General features: G+C 51.2%; 1 protein-coding gene and 1 pseudogene across 1 annotated transcript in view; one reads left to right on the top strand and one right to left on the bottom strand.

Annotated features, from left to right (window-relative positions):
• The window catches only part of LOC139605305 (zinc finger protein 420-like), a 52,596-nt pseudogene extending 43,031 nt beyond the window's left edge, over positions 1 to 9,565 (bottom strand).
• The window catches only part of LOC139605317 (uncharacterized), an 850,331-nt gene that overhangs the window by 588,501 nt on the left and 244,917 nt on the right, over positions 1 to 16,913 (top strand). Inside the window, 1 exon segment of the mRNA XM_071456679.1 lies at positions 13,051 to 13,581. Within this exon segment, the coding sequence (XP_071312780.1) occupies positions 13,051 to 13,581 (531 nt within the window).

Raw genomic sequence — 16,913 nt, 5'->3', positions numbered from 1 at the left:
CAAGAGAAATGTGCTTTTGAACTCTTCTTGGTGACCAGGAGCTGCCTCTGTGCCAGGAGCCCAGCCCAGCTCAGCAGCACAGACACAGCACAAGGACTTTAATCAGCCTCTGGGCCTTTGTGCTCAGGCCCTGAACATCAGTCCCTGAGAGGCAGCTGAAGAAACTTCTCCAGAACTCCAATTCAGAATCCAACTCCAAAGTTTCTTGGACTTTTAATGGGTCCCACTGAGGGACACGACTGAGCAAGTGTCCCCAGGCCCCAGGCAGAGCAGAGAACTGCAGGCAGTGATGACAGGTGGGGACAAAGAGAAGCCAAGTCTTGGTGCCCTGGGGCACAGCAGGGCCTGTGCCAGCAAGGGCTGGGAGGAGACACCTTGTCCTGAGGCCCTGGGGCCTCCTGGCACAGCCCCAGCCAGGCTGGGCACTGTCAGCCCCTTGTCCTGCCCTCAGCATCCCCCCCTGGCCCACATCCCAGTGGCCTCAAGGATCTGCTGCAAGGAGTCCCTGGGGAGCCTTGCTCAGCAATGGCCCTGGGGGCTCCTTCATGCTCCCTGCAGGGACTGCAGGTTTTTCAAAGGACTTTGGGTTTGGCTTTTGCCTTGGAGTCTCTGAGAGGTTTGTGCAATCATGGACTCCAATTATCTGCTGTAATTAGTCCCTGGAGAGGCTTTGTCAGTAACAACACTCAGTGGGGCTCATTAATGCTTCAGGGTACTTCAGTTATTTGAAGGTACTTGGTGTTTCCCTTTTGATACAGACTCTGTGAGAGCTTTGTGCAATCATGGCCCCAATTATCTGCTTCAATGAGTCCCTGGAGAGCTTTGTACTGACACTCAGTGCTGCTCAGTAATGCTTTGAGATACTCAAGGTTTTTAAGGTACTTTATGGATTTAGGAATACTTTTAGGTACTTTCAAGGATTTTCCTTCCCGCACTGAGTCTCTGAGAGGTTTTTGTGCCATCTTGGCCTCCAATTCTCTCCTCCAAGGAGTCCATGAGGATCCTGTGTTGGGTATCTTCCCCCTTTCTGTTTTACAACAAAGATGGAACTGAAAGAATTTTGTAAGACTTTCTAAAAGCATCCAGACAAACATGGGACAATTAACAATACAACAACAACCACTAAGAGAATTAATAGTCCTGTTTTAGCTAGACGTCATCCAACCCTTTAGTCCTCAGGACTGGAAAGTTTATTGAACCAGTCTTTGTTTTCCACTTGAAGCTTCTTGAACCCTTCCTTCAGTACCTGAATGCTCTTGTGGATTGACTCGCTGTGGCTGGAGAGGTTCATGCAGCACATGCCCTCAGCGTCTACACAGCCATGCCCATGTTCCCAGAGTAAAAACTCTATCGCTGTTCTGCAAGGTGGCGTGTCTGATGGTCTCTGTGTCTGAGAGCAGCCACTCAATGTGAGGGAGGCAGCATTGGTTTGCTTACTTAACAGGCACCCAGGATGGTCTGATTGTCCTAAAGCTTTAGCTGCAGCCACCCAAGGTAGTCCAAACTGGCGGTGCTGCCATCTGATACCTGGATTAAAGCTTGCAAAGCCATCTCTTTGATATCATCCAATACTTCCTAGGGGATACCTGCTGCTTCATCATCTGGTAGGCTGTGTTGTCCTTCTCCAGCTAGATGGTTGATTGTCAATTCTGCCCTTGCCTCATTATTAGCATAGTCTGCTCTTAATTGATTTAGTAAACACTTCCATCCCCCTTCCAACAGGGTGTATTCTGTAGGTGACAACAACATGGTCATAATATATTTTAAATCATAGGTGGTTAAGACATTTGCTGTAAACATGGCTCTCATTAGGCCATTAAAACAAGGTAAGTCCTTCTATGGTCTTTAGCTGCCCTACACAGATCCTTGATTTCCCTGTAAACCAGTGGCTGACACCTGGGATTCTGCCCCCTTCTTTCATAACACACCAGGGCAATGAGGAGTTTCGAGGTTATTTGCCAGTCTCCTTCCTTAACTGGAGGCATGGCCCAGGGTGGAGAGGATGATTGACAGTGGGGGCGAGACCTGCAGTTGTGGGGGTGGAGTCTGGAGGTTCATTCAGGGCAGAAGAGAAGGCTGTGGTAGCAGGAAGTGGAGGAGCCAAGACGGAGCAAGGATGGTCGGGCTCCCGAGCCACATTCGGGCTCCTTCCTTCTTGTGTCTCCAGGGCATGATGCTACTAGACACCATGGCCATTGCCAGCTTGGACCATAGTGGAAGGTCTGAGAAAGGCAGGTTTGAGGGGAGGTCCTGAGTTAGGAGTGACCAATGGATTGAGTTTTAGACACACTGCTTCCTCGTGAAGGGTCTCAAGGATGGTGTGGAAGATGGGGAGCATGTGGGGTGCAGCGGGGTCCCTTTTGATCGAAAGGTTGTACAATTTAACTCTCACTGAGTCCCAAAATTCAATGGTATGGATTTTGTCAGCAGAGGCATCTGGAAAATTTTTAATGATCCACCCCATGATTGATTTTAATTCGTTCTTTGAAAATATAATGTCATGATCAGTGAGAATTAAAGCATCCACATATGCTCCTTTCTACTTTGGACATCTGGCCGCCCATTTTTCTCTTTTTCTGCCTTATGGGGAAGAGCCACCGGAACACCCCAAATCAATTATGGGACATGGGAGCATATTGTAAAAACACAGTGGCAAAATGGGCAATAAATGTCTTGCATTTCCCCAAACCCACCTGCAATCCTATGCAGGTGAAACCATGGTTGTCCCTGCCGATCCTGGGCAAGGTCCCTTGAAGCAACGATGAATCCGCTGGGCCCTGCACAATCCAAAATCCCGGGGAGCACTGGCCCATCCATCAGCCAACCCCAGCTGACGTGACTGACACAGGGAGCCCTGAATGTCAGGGTCCCTGTTTGGGTGCCAAAGGTCACAATGAGCATGGCTGTGACAAACCTCTCTGGTTCCCTGACTTCAGGGCGAGGGTGGCGAAAATGAAAAGGAGCGGGTTCGATGGAGTAGCTTAAAAGGAACTTTAATAACACAGGGTGAGAAACAATAAACATGGAGAAGTCGAGCACAGTATGAGGGGCAGGATCCAAAGACCTGAGAAAAAGGGGAAGCAACAACATGTACATTTGCGGGTAGAACACTCCAGAACAATAACCATATAGGGGAAAAAAGTAACCAATAGGGGAGGAGAATTTGGACAACTTAACATAGCAACACTAAAGGCTTATGGGGGAACTCTCAAGTTCACCCTAAGTTAAACAAATGATTCCCAGGGCTTGAAACTCCTGCCAAATTCTTTAGAGGAAAAATCTGTCTGACTCTGAGTTACAGCTGGGCTAACTACCAACCACTGCTTTGCACTGGCCCCTTGGGACCACATGGCCCAAAAGAGTCACGATGATGTCCTGGGTTCCACGAGGCTCCACAGTGTCACAATGGTGCCTTGGATCCATGGTGCTCTGCAGTGTCACAATGGCCCCTTCATTTCACAAGGCTCCCAAATGTCACATTGGTCTCCATAGGAAGGAAACCACGGAGCCCCCATGTTTCAGGAGCTGATGAACGGCAACCACCAGAGGCCAAGGCAAGCCTGACATCTCTGTCCTGGCAGGTTTACTTGGAGCAACCCTTGGATATTTGAAATTATGAATGTGGAGTACTAAGTTCAGACATTTGTGCCTGGAGAAGGATGATTTTTCCATAAAAAGAAAAGCAGAGAGCCTTTTCTAGTGTTTGGAAAACAGGTGAGTTCTGGCACTCAGGAGTTAAAGACCAGCCAGACCTGTCTGTCCTGGCAGCTTTTGTCGGGCAGCAATCCTTGGATAGACAGAAATTTGGAGGTGGAATCCTAATTTTGGCCATGGATGCCTGGAAAAGATGGACAGTTCTTTTCCATAAAAAGAAGAGCCCAGAGCCCCAGTGTTTCAGGGGCAGATGGGAATGGCCTTCCACATTCCAAGGTCAGCCAGACCTGTCAGGTGACCCCTGGGAGGCCAAGGCAGCCACACCTGTTTCATGTTCCCTTGGTTCCACAGTGCCCTGCAGTGTCACAATGGCTCCTTGCTTCCATGAGGCCTTGCAGTGTCACAGTGGTTCTCTGGCTTCCATGAGGCCCTCAGGTGTCATAATGGCCCCTTGGTTACACAAGTCCTTAAGGATCTTAATGGTCTCCATGGTTCCACAAGGCCCCACAGTGTCCTGGTGGTCTATTGGTTCCATGAAGCCTGGCTGTGTCCAATGGCCCCTTGGTTCCATTGGGGCCCAGTACTGCAACAATGATTCCCTTGGTTCCACAAGTTCCCATAGTGTCACAATGGCCCCTTCCTTCCATGAGGTCCCATAGTGTCACAATGGTCTCCATGATTCCATGGGGCCTTGCAGTGCCACAATGCTCTCCATGGATCCACGGTGTCCTGCAGGATCACACTGGTCCTTTGGCTCCACGAGGCCCTGAAATGCAGCAATGGCCTCTGGGTTCCACAAAGCCCTGCTGCTTCACACTGGCCCCTTGGGACCATGTGGCCCAACAGAGCCACAATGATGTCCTTGGTTCCACGAGGCCCCACAGTGTCACAATGGTCCCTTGGGACCATGTGGCCCAGCAAAGCCACAATGATGTTCTTGGTTCCACGAGGCCCTACAGTGTCACAGTGGTCCCTTGGATCCATGGTACCCTGCAGGGTCACAATATCCTCTGCATTTCAGAAGACCCCAAAGTGTCCCAATGGTCTCCAGGGTTCCTCAAGACTACACAGTGTAACAATGGCCCCATGGATCCATGGTACTCACAGTGTCACAATGATCCCCTTGGTTCCACAAGTTCCTACAGTGTAACAAAGCCCTTTGGCTCCACAGCACCCCGCAGTGTCACAATGGTCTCCATAGGAAGGAAACAAGCAAGCGCAGTGGTGCAAGGTCAGATGAGAGGCAGTCACCAGAAGCCAAGGCTTGCTAGACTTGACTGTATTGGTAGATTATTTTGGAGAGTAACCCTTGAATATATGGAATTTTAGAGGCGGAATCCTAATTACAGCCATGGGTGCCTAGACAAGAAAGACAGTTCCTTCCCATAGGAATAAAAGCACAGAGTCCCAGTGCTTCACGGTCAGATGGGAAGTGGCCCTTGACATGCCAAATTCAGTGGGACCTCTCAGACAGACCCCAGGAGGCCAAACCAGGCAGACCTCTTCCATGTTCCATGGACTTCATGGGTCCTAACACTGTCACAATGGTCTCCTTGATTCCTTGAGGTCTGGCAATGTCACAATGGCTTCTTGGTTTCATCAGCCCCAACAGAGTCACAAGGGTCCATTGGCCCCACGCAGTCCCGCTGTGAAACAATCGCTCCTTGTTTCTATTTTAAATCAATCACAATCAAACCACAGTTTGATCACTGATCCTTGCTTCCATAGGGCCCATGATTTGCACAATGGTCTCCTTGATTCCATGATTCCTGGATTCCAGAGTCTCACCATCATTTCCTTGGATCTCCATTGTCACAACTGACCCGTGGCTCCATGAGGTTCCGTAGTGTCACCGTGGTGGCTGTCAGAGGCTGGATGAGATCCATGTCCCGAGACACCTTGGGATGCTCGGAATGCCCGTGTGGGGCCAGGGCCGGGTCAGGCCTTGGTTTGTGGTGGGACAGAGCCCCGCCCCCAGCCCTGGCCTGGCAAAGCTGCCAATCACACAGCAGGGGGTGATGTTAACCCAGCTCTGATTGGCCCAGCTGTCAATCAATCAATCAATCAATCAATCACACAGCAGCAGCTGGGCTACCCTGGCTCTGATTGGACAAGCAACTGGCAGTCCCACCCCAGGGGCGGGCCCAGGAAGGCCCAGGGGGTTAAAAGCCGGAGCTCGAGGCCAGCCCAGGGTCTGGATCCTGCCTTCTCCTGGGGTTCCTCTGTTGGTGATGCTGGAACCCCAGCAGTTGGTACCTATGTGCGTGTCTTTCTATGGATCTTCTGTCTTTCTGTTGATCTCTATTTCTTCTCCTTCTAATCCTACTTACCTGGAATGTTTTTGGGTAACTTCACATGTTAAGGGTTAAAAGATTTTAGGTTAAATGTGTGGGAATCCAGGGCACAGGGAATATTTCTCTGTCTGCTCTGAGGGATCCTGACCCCCAGAGAAACACTGCATTTAACCTTTGCCCATGGAGAGGACTTCCAGGACTTTGAGACAGATTAGAATTTTCCAAGGTGTGAAATAGGTAATAGAGAGTAGCATACTACGTCCCTTGGGTGAGAAATTTAGGTTTTGGGGTTTTTAATACGGTGTAGATAGGAAGCAAGTTGCAGGAATTGGGGTGTAGTCCCGGTCTTCTTCTTCATCTACTCCATTTTCTGCAGTGTTGGTGGCACAGGGTGATTGGTCAAGGAAAGCACAGTGCAGATGTTATGTGGACAATCAAGGGATGAATTATTGGTAGATAAGTAGAAATAATGTATGTTTTAAGAATTAATTGGATGAGAAAACTTTAAAAGACCTTGAAACCATTCATTTTAGTACCATTTTGAGGTGTTTTCCCAGCATGTTGAGCCTGGTGTGGACAGCAATGCAAAACTTTAGATAAGATAACAATAAACAAGAAGCTGAAGACTGAGAAAGTCCCATGCATCTCCTTTTACCTGGCACAGAACTGCTACAGAGGGTTTCCCCCATCCAGGGAGCCCCCAGAAAGGCCCAAAAAAAAACAAACCTCAATGACTGGTTCCCCAAAAATGTTTGTAATAAGTCGGCTTTTTTCCATAAAGTCGTTTACTCAATGGTGTTGTCTTAATTGGCCAATCATGTGAAATGTGTTGATTAATTGACCAATGAGGTCCACCTTTAGCAAACCAAGATATAAAAGAAGAGGACTGAAAAAACAGGTGGCTTTTAGCCCTTAGCCTTCTGATCTGGGTTGGTGTCATCTCTGATTCAACGGTGACATTTGGGGATCTGTGGGGGCTATTGGGGATCCTTTCTGCACCTCGTGACCCAACAGGAGCTTCTCTAATAGACTTAGCCTGAAGCTCCCACTGTGCCCATGACAGGAGCCCCTGTGAGTGTCTGGGACATCTCAGCTCTTTGGCAGCCTGGGGACTCCTGGGATGTCACCCTGGAGCCCATCTGCCTGTGACAGATGGGTGCCTTTGCAGCCCAAGGTGCCCTGGGATGTCACCATGGAATGGCTGTGACTGCCTCTGACCACAGGGCTCTTTACCATCCCCAGAAAGCCCTGGGAGGTCTCCATGGAGCCCCTGTCTCTGCCTGTGACATTCCAGCTCTGGAACAGCCTGGAGACTCTTGGAAAGATCCCATGGAGCCCCTGTGAGGGCCTGTGACAAATCTGATCCTTAGCAGGCAACCATCCCCAGCCCCCTGTTGCTATGGTCAGTTTAAATGGCAAACATCACCAGCCACCCTGTTGCTATGCTCAGTTTCCATGGTACCATCACCACCCCTCTGTAGCTATGGTCAGTTTCCATGGCAACCATCACCAGCCCCCTGTTGCTATGGTCAGTTTCCATGGCAAACATCCCAGCCCCCTATTGCTATGGTCAGTTTCCATGGCAAACATCCCAGCCCCCTGTTGCTATGGTCAGTTTCCATGGCAACCATCACCAGCCCCCTGTTGCTATGCTCAGTTCCCATGGCAACCATCCCCAGCCCCCTGTTGCTATGGTCAGTTTCTATGGCAACCATCACCAGCCCCCTGTTGCTATCCTCAGTCCCTTGGCAGCCCCACGGAGACCCCATGCTGGGGTGGTTGCCCTTGACACCAGCTCAGGCCTGCAGCCAGAGCCTGTTGCCATGGCAACCATTTCCAGTCCCATCCCCAGGCTCATGGGATCCCAGAGCCACAGAACTGGCTGAGCTGGGAGGGAACCATCAGGATCCTCCAGTCCAACTGCTGGCCCTGCACAGGACACCCCAACAATGCCAGCCTGGGCCTGGCAGCGCTGGCCAAACGCTGCTGCAGCTCAGAGAGCCCTGGAGCTGGGACCCTTCCCTGGGGAGCCTGGCCAGGGCCCCAGCAGCCTCTGGGCAAAAACCTTTTCCTGACATCCAACCTGAGCCTGCCCCGACTCAGCTGCAGCCGCTCCCTCCACTCCTGTCCCTGGGCACCAGAGGGAAGAGGTTCCCACAGCCCCAGCCAGGGACCTCCTCCCAAGGCTGCTGCCATGGCCACCAGGGCTGGCACCAGCTGGGATGCTTGGTTTCCATGGGCCAGGCTTCAGGAAAGGGATTCCCCAATTTCCTGCTCCCGCTAAAACCGCGCTGCCCTCGCTGCCCACCCGCCTCCCATGGAAAGCACAAAAGGCAAAGATCCCAGGGTGGGATAAGAACAATTTATTTGGAACAGCAACGGGATAAGGAACAAACAGAGCAGAAACAATATTGATAACAGAAGGGACAAATAAAACCGTTTACAAGGAAAATAAAAACACAGCTCACTGGGTCTGCCTGGCCACAATTCCCCTGTCTGGAAAGGACACCCTTCTCCTCAGGGAGAGAGAGAGAGAGAGTCCCTTTCCTGCTCCTGGAAATGTTCTGGGGTGGGAGTGAATGTAATGACAGGGCCATGGCCAGACCCTCATGTTTTTCAATGCCACATCATGTCATTGGCAGGGGCAGGAAAAGGGACAGGTGTCTTCCTCACATGGATCACAGGGAACATGGATCACGGGGGCTCTTCCCAATGTGGGTTCTCCCATGAGGGATGAAGATGGAGCGGTGCATGAAGCTGTGCCTGCAATCGAGGCATTTGCAGGGCTTCACTTACTGGTGCCTCTGTTGGTGTCTTTTCAAATGAGAGCTGCTGGTGAAGCTCTTCCCACACTGGGAACACTCGTAGGGCCTCTCCCCAGTGTGGATGCGCTGGTGGGTGACGAGGGTGGAGTTGTGCTTGAAGCCCTTCCCGCAGTCGGGGCAGAGGAAGGGCCTCTCCTGGATGTGAATGCGCTCAGGCAGGAGGAGATTGGAGCTGCTCTGAAACCTCTTCCCACACTGGGAACACTCATTGGGCCTCTCCCCAGTGTGGATGCGTTGATGGGTGATGAGGTGAGAGGTTTGCTTGAAGCCCTTCCCGCAGTCAGGGCAAAGGAAGGGCCTCTCATCAGTGTGAATTCGCTGGTGCTGGAGGAGATGGGAGCTTCTCCGAAACCTCTTCTGACACTGGGGACACTCGTAGGGCCTCTCCCCAGTGTGGATGCGTTGGTGGGTGATGAGGGCAGAGCTGCAGCTGCAGCCCTTCCCACACTCCCCACACTCGTAGGCCCATTCCCCAGTGTGGATCATCTGGTGGCGGATCAGGGTGTTGCTCTGCCTGAAGCTCTTCCCACACTCCAAGCACTTGTGGGGCTTCTCCCCATCATGAAGATCTTCCTGGGCCATCAGCTCTGAGCTCTGGCTGAAGCTCTGTCCACCTTCCTGGCTTAGGGTGGGTCTTTCCTCCTCAGAGCACCCTGAGCTGGGTTTGGAGCACCCACTCCTGTGGAATCTCTGGGAATTGTCCACCCTGTTGGAATTCTGCACCGTGGAGCCACTTAAAATGGCCTTTTCCATGAGGTTCTGCTGTGGGAATTTGTCCTCCCTGGTCTCCATTCTCAGCTTCTTCCCTGGGGGTGGAAGGACAAGGAGAGGATGGGATTTGCCTCCGTGCCAGAGGGAAGGGGAAGGAGATCCCCCCAGTGCATCCCTGGCAGGACGGGGTTGGCAGCAGGGTTGTCCTGCAGCTGGGGGCAGTGCTGGGCTGGGAGATGGAGCAGGAGAGAGGGGGAAAGGGGCACTGACTTCCTCCTCACCTGCATGGGTGTCCCAGGGCTCTTTCGTCATTCTCACAGCCTCCTCCTCTATTGAGTCAAGGTTTGAGAATGGGACATCCTGTTTCGGGAACAAACAAATGGTGCACACATTGTCTTTTGTTCTGGTTTGAAGGCAATCCTGGAGGAGAATCTAAGTCAGATATACAATTTAATAAGAAAATGAAGATCAAGGCAATGATACAGATACACTGCCTTAAACAGACAGAGTCAGGATATAACCTGACACCCTGTTGCTGGTCAGGGTGGTGGCAGCAGTCCCATTAAATGGTGGCTGCAGTCCTGTGGGAGTGATGAACGTGATTCTGTCCAAGCAGTGATCCTGTAGAAAGGTCTGGTCTTCCTCTGGAGGTCCAGTGGTGGTTCTGGAGCTCTTGTCCTCTGGGAATCCAGTAGGCAAGCTGCTCCTGGTGTTGCAAGGCTCAGTTTATATCCAGGTAGGAATGCTTGGATCCTCCCCCTGGGCGGAGCATCCCACAATGGGATGATGGAATTTGATCAGTCCTGCAGTGACACACAATGGCCCATTCACAGAAGATATCTCCCCTGGAGGGCGTTATCAGGGCTGAGTCATGGAAGAGATAAAGAACCCTGCCCCACCTGTTTCTAGCAGTTGATGAAGATGGGGATTGAAAACATGCATTGGGTTCCATCTTACATTGCAACCTGAAACAGTGGGGGAATCCCTGCTCAGGGGATGAACACCACCCCCCTTACCCAAACTGGCTGAGGTGTAAAACCCCCACCCTGGGAAGGCCACACACACAGGGGACAATGTCACACTTGGACCATTCCAGGGGAGATCTCTGTCCCTCTCAGTCCCTTGCTCTCCCCCCTTTTCTCTTTCTTTCTATCTCTCTCTCTACCTCACATTTACTGTTTAATAAAATCCACGTAGGATTTGGTCTTGTTAGCACCTTAATTTGGACAGAGGCATCTCTCTAACAATTTTCTTAACCAGATTGCAAAATTCTTTTGGCACAGTGAGTTCAGGGCACGGTTCTTTGACCCCAGGTGCCTTTGACAACAGCATGGTTCCCTCCTCTGAGGAGGTTGTGGTTCTCTCTGGAAGAACTCTTGGAAACTCTGATGCAACTTCCTCTGAGCGACCTATGGCAGAACTGGTAAGAAAAATGGCTGTTGTGGGCCTGGAGTGTAAAGAAAATATTTGGTTGTCCTTCCTTGAAAAGTTTGTTAAAATTACTGGAGGAAAGCGAGCAAATGCTACCAGTGACACTGACAAGGTTCATTCACCCCATGGTGTAGAACACAAGGCTGCCTAAAGTGCTACAAGAAGGCCAGCTCAAGTAGCTAAATTCCCAAATAACTCCTGAATTCCCAGGCTTGGGTTCTTTGCCAAATGTGAGAATCATTATTCTCTTCATCCCTGTCACCTTTGTGACAGCTACTAAACGCTTCCCCTTCCTTTTAATAATATCTGTATTGGGCCGAATTTGCACTTTTCTTTAATTGGAACCTGCCAGCAGCTGAGCTGGAGCTGTGCAGGAACCAATGAAACTTGGAATTGCCACAGAATTGCTTCTATTGTCAGCCGGTGCTGCGGCGGCCGTGGGGCAGAGGGGTGGGAAAGAGGGGTCCACGGTTGCAGTGGAGGAAATGCCGGGGCTGGGGGCTGAGCACAGGACTGAGCACACAGAGATGGTTTCGTTCTTGCTGAGCTCACACTGAACCAAGGCCTGTCCTGCCCCTCATTCAGCCACTCTGGGGAGGGGCTGAGGGTGTGGGGGAGGTTGGGAGGGGACACAGCAAGGACAGGAGATCCCAGCTGACCCCAGGGATACCCCAGACCATAGGACATCATGATCAGTGCATGAAGTGTGGGGAACAAGGAGGAAGGGGGGACATTTAGAGTGAGGGTTTTTGTCTTTCCAGGCAACACTTAGGCAGGATGGGGCCCTGTTTCACCAGTGGGTAGGGCCAGCACCAAAGATACAGAAACCAACTTAACTTAAGGAACAGTGTAATTTAGATAGCGCAAATTTGCAAAAAAATTACAGAAGTATTAGATTGGCAAAGCAAATAATCATTAGTCAATAATTCCAAAAGAGAAGATGTTGAAATGAGTATCACACAACTGTCCATTTCTGGCTGCAAGCTCTGGAGATTCTATCTCTGCCTTCAATCAGGGTTGCATTCCATAACAAGTCCTGGTACCAAATCCTGCTTTCCAAGGCTGGAACAGTGTCTCAGGTTTAGCTGGGTGTGTATTCAATTACCCTCTGTTAAAGCTGGGGCAATTATCATCTGTTAATTGAGCAGTCTACTTTATCTCTTCCACAAGGAATCCTCCCTCCAGGGAGATATCTTCTCTTAATGGGCCATTGAGTGTCACTGATAAAAATTCCATCATCCCATTGTGGGAAGCTCCGCCCAGAGGGAGGAGCCAAGCATTCCTACCTGGATATAATCTGAGGATGTGAACAAGAGTCTGCCTTCTCCCACAGGATTCCCAGAAGAGCAGCTGTCAGCTCCACGGGATCCCATTGGAAGACCAGGCCTATCGGCACCACCACTGGACCTTCAGAGGAAAACTGCACCCTTCTACAGGATCACTGCTCCAACAGAACCACACCTGTCACTGCAGCCACCATTTAACAGGAGTGCTAACAACACTCTGACCCACAGGGTGTCAGGCCATATTCTGACTCTGTAAGTAATTTTTTAGTACTACTGCATTTCTATTTTTAATTTTTCCACTGAAGAACTGTTATTCCTATTCCCATAGATTTTGCTTGACAGCCTCTTATTTTGAAAATTATGATTCCAAGTGAAGGGATTAACATTTTCCAATTTAAGGGAGTCTCCTGCCTTCCTTAGCAGACACCTGTCTTTTCAAACTGACGAAAGAGCCCTGGGACACCCATGCAGGTGAGGAGGAAGTCAGTGCCCCTTTCCCCCTCTCTCCTGCTCCATCTCCCAGCCTAGCACGGCCCCCGGCTGCAGGACAACCCTGCTGCCAACCCCGTCCTGCCAGGGATGCACTGGGGGGATCTCCTTCCCCTTCCCTCTGGCACGGAGGCAAATCCCATCCTCTCCTTGTCCTTTCTCCCCCAGAGAAGGAGCTGAGGATGGAGACCAGGGAGGACAAATCCCCACAGCAGAACCTCATGGAAGAGGCCATTTTTAGTGACTCCAGGGCACAGGAATCCAATGGGGAGGACAAGTCCCAGAGATTCTACAGGAAGAGGGGCTCCAAACCCAGCCCAGGGTGCTCTGAGGAGGAAAGACCCACCCTGAGCCAGGCAGGTGGACAGAGCTTCAGCCAGAGCTCAGAGCTGGTGGTCCATGGGCAGCTTCATGATGGGGAGAAGCCCTACAAGTGCTTGGCGTGTGGGAAGAGCTTCAGGCAGAGCAGCACCCTGATCTGCCACCAGATGATCCACACTGGGGAATGGCCCTACGAGTGTGGGGAGTGTGGGAAGGGCTTCAGCTGCAGCTCCGCCCTCATCAGGCACCAACGCATCCACACTGGGGAGAGGCCCTATGAGTGTCCCAAGTGTGGGAAGAGGTTTCAGACCAGCTCCCATCTCCTCCTGCATGAGCGGATTCACACGGATGAGAGGCCCTTCCGCTGCCCTGAGTGCGGGAAGGGCTTCAAGTACAACTCCCACCTCATCACCCACCGGCGCATCCACACTGGGGAGAGGCCCTACGAGTGTTCCCAGTGTGGGAAGAGCTTCACCCAGAGCTCTAACTTGACCAGACACCAATGGAATCACCAGTAAGGGAAGCCTTGCAAATGCCCCAAGTGCAGGAAGAGCTTCGTGCACCACTCCAGTTTCATCCCCTATGGGAGGACCCACGTTGGTCAGAGCCCTGGTGACCCACATTCCTGGTGATCCATGTTGGAAAGACACTGGGCTGGTTGTTCCTTTCTTTTGGCCTTAATTTTCTTTGGATTAATCTTCATCCCTCAAAAACAGAGAAAATTGGGGTCAAAATCAATAAATTCATCAAAGGCATCTAAAGCCTCACTTTTTACTTGTGTTTCAGAGGAATCTGGGATTCAGGGAAATAATTGGGAGAATTTGGGAGTATTTGATTTAGTTGTCTCCCTTTCTTGGCACTCAAAGAGACAATAGGGTTTGATCTGTCACCTCAATGCCACTGAAACTACTCACTCCCACCCCAAAATTCCTCGATTCCACAGCCCCTTGGGGTGAAATGGGGTTGAAAGGGATTGGGCAAAGTGGAATGCAAATCAGGAGGGTGAGATGAGCATTGAGTGGGGCAGGATGGGTGGGATGGGTTTTGAGAGGTGTGGAATGGGGGAAGTACAGCTTGGAAGGGATGTCTTGATGTCCAGCAGGGGTGGGAAGGGTTGGGGTTGGGACTGGGGAGGTGGGCTGGGGTCGGGAATAAGACAGCCAAAGTTTGGGGATGATGAAGGGAAGGGAAGGCCGTTATTGACTGAGTTTTTGGATATTCCATGTTCATGAAGAGATGCCGGGGTATCTCACATTTCTGAGGTGGTTTTGGGGCACTCCCCAGCTCTTGGGGGTTTCCTGAGAGCAGCTCCATGGAGCCCAATTGCCAGGGGTGGTTGCCATTGGCACGAGCTCAGGGATGTAGCCAGAGTCCATTGCCTCGGTGCTGGAGAGCAGAGAAATGATGAACGGCCCCAGACAACTCCAGTGTGTGTTTGGAGACCTGTGAGCTGACTGGGGAGAGGCCAACAGCAATGCCCTGGAGAGATGCACCTTAGACTCTGGGCATTCCCCACAGCTCAGGGTCAGGAAAGAAGCTTCCCCCATGGTGCCTCACAGCACTATGTTAATTTCTCCCAGTTCTGTCCTCCCTATTGGCCCTTTGGCTTTTCTACCTCTTTTACCCTTATATGTTCATGTTCTAGGGGGTTCTCCCTTCCCTGTCTTCCCATTGGTTTATGTCTCCACCTAGCCTTTCTTGCACTCCCTATTGGTCCCTTCCCTGTGTACCACCCCTGAGCCCTCAGACTACTGGATCCTTGATGCTCTCCTACACCCCCTCTATCCTGATTTATACCCTAGACCCTCCTTTGTCTTTGATTTTTGCCCCTGGACCTCTTCATCATTGCCTGAAATAAAACACATTAAAACTCTATGCCTGGACCCTCCTGTGTATTCACTGCTGAGCTGCTGTGTCTGTGTGTCTGTGTGTGTCTGTGTGTGTGTGTGTGTGTCTGTGTGTCTGTGTGTCTGTGTGTCTGTGTGTGTGTGTCTGTGTGCGTGTGCATGTGTGTGTGTGTGTCTGTGTGTGTGTGTGTGTGTGTCTGTGTGTGTCTGTGTGTCTGTATGTGTCTGTGTCTGTGCGTGTGTCAGTGTGTGTCTGTGTCTGTGTGTGTGTGTCTGTGTGTTTGTGTGTGTCTGTGTGTGTGTCTGTGTGCGTGTCTGTGTGTGTGTCTGTGTGTGTGTCTGTGTCTGTGTGTGTGTGTGTGTGTGTGTGTGTCTGTGTGTCTGTGTGTCTGTGTGTCTGTGCATGTGTCAGTGTGTGTCTGTGTGTGTCTGTGTATGTGTCTGTGTGTCTGTGTGTCTGTGTGTGTGTGTGTGTCTGTGTGTGTGTCTGTGTGTGTGTGTGTGTGTCTGTGTGTGCTGGTGCTCCTGTGGCTCCTGCCTGTTGGTGCAAGATGCTCTCAGGGAAGGTTGCATTCACCACCACCGCAGACCACAACAAGCGGAGCCCGAACAAGGACCTTTGTCTGGTACCCCCGGAGAGCATCTCCAGCATGGCTGCAATCTAAGTCGCCTTTGGATCAGCCACTACCCTAAGGCAACCTCTGAGTTTTATCAGGGCATGCTGAGGGGAGAGACCTGCAACCCTCCCAGAGTCACGGACTGGAGGATCGCTCTCCTTGACAGACCCACCACGAGATCCTTTGTTGAGGCACTGCTGGATGAGTATGTTTCAGTCAGTGTCCCCCTTTTCTTTTGTTTTCTCATTTTAAATCCTGTGGGTGGGAAGACTGCAGAATAGGCACAAAACTCATTGTTCCACAACGGGAGATTTATATCCAAGTTACATTAGCCCTTGTTGCTTGGGGAATCATTTTTCAAAGGAGAATTTGAAAGCTTTTTATCATTTTCTTTTCAAATATTTTATGTTACAAGGAAATCAGTTTCACCACTTGAGATCTGGGGTATGGTCGGGATCAAGTTATTTGTTTTAAAAATGCAGGGAAATTTTAAAGTGGGGAAGTTTTATTATCTTTTTCGTTCCATTTATGTTAAAAAGCTTTATCTTCTTTTTTTGCTATTTATGATTCAGTTAAAAAAATCAGGGGAAAATTCAGGAAAAGTTTTGGGTCCCCAGTTCAAAACCCCTTCCACTTCATCCTCTCCCCATGCCCCCAAACCCTCTTCCCCACCTGAGGAGCAATCAGCAGGCAGATGTCACTATCCAGCACATGGTTGCTGCCGTCTCCCTGACGCCTCCCGATCTCCTCTCTCCCCTCACCAGGATGGCACTGGCCGTGCTGCTCTGGACCTTCCCCTCAACCTTCCTCCTGTGCCTGCATACCCTCTTTCATCTCCCCCAGTGGCCATTACCCCACAAAATGGCGCCGGCAACATGGCCAGCCCTGCCATTTTGTCCCCTCCTGATCCAAGTTTTCCCACCCTCGCACCCCAAAATGGCCACTTTCCTGTTCCTGCTCCTCCATTGTTGGGCTCCTCCCCTGCAACACATTCCCCTCAACCCATTGTGTCGATGGTTGTCCCTGTGTTGGGATCCCAACCACCCTTCCCGACGCAGGCTCTGCCTTTCCCCTTGTGGTCTCCACCTTCTCCACCCCAGGCTCCACCCCTGGGGCCATGACACTTGTGGCTCCCACATCCCCGGAGCCGGAAGTGGCCATGATGGTGACCGGAAGGCAGCCATCTTGGCTGCCAGCAGCCCACGGCACGGGGCCGCACCGGTTACCCAGGAGCACCGCTCCTCTACCAGCAGGCCCTTCTCCTCAGCAGAAGACAGTGATTCCCCAGACTCTAACACCGAGCCTGAGGATCACTGGGCAGGGGAGTGGGAACAAGCTGCTAGGGAAGGTGATTGGGAGATGGCAGGGAGATTGCAGACCCTGGAGGCCCCTGTCCAATCCAAAAGAGGGAGGAACCCAAAGCAGGTATCCGTGCCTG

This window comes from Agelaius tricolor, unplaced genomic scaffold (assembly GCF_023055355.1).
Source record: "Agelaius tricolor isolate 1412-34295 unplaced genomic scaffold, bAgeTri1.0.p SCAF_64, whole genome shotgun sequence".
NCBI classification, from domain to species: domain Eukaryota; kingdom Metazoa; phylum Chordata; class Aves; order Passeriformes; family Icteridae; genus Agelaius; species Agelaius tricolor.
Note: the sequence above shows the minus strand (reverse complement) of the source record. Positions and strands in the feature narration are given on the sequence as shown.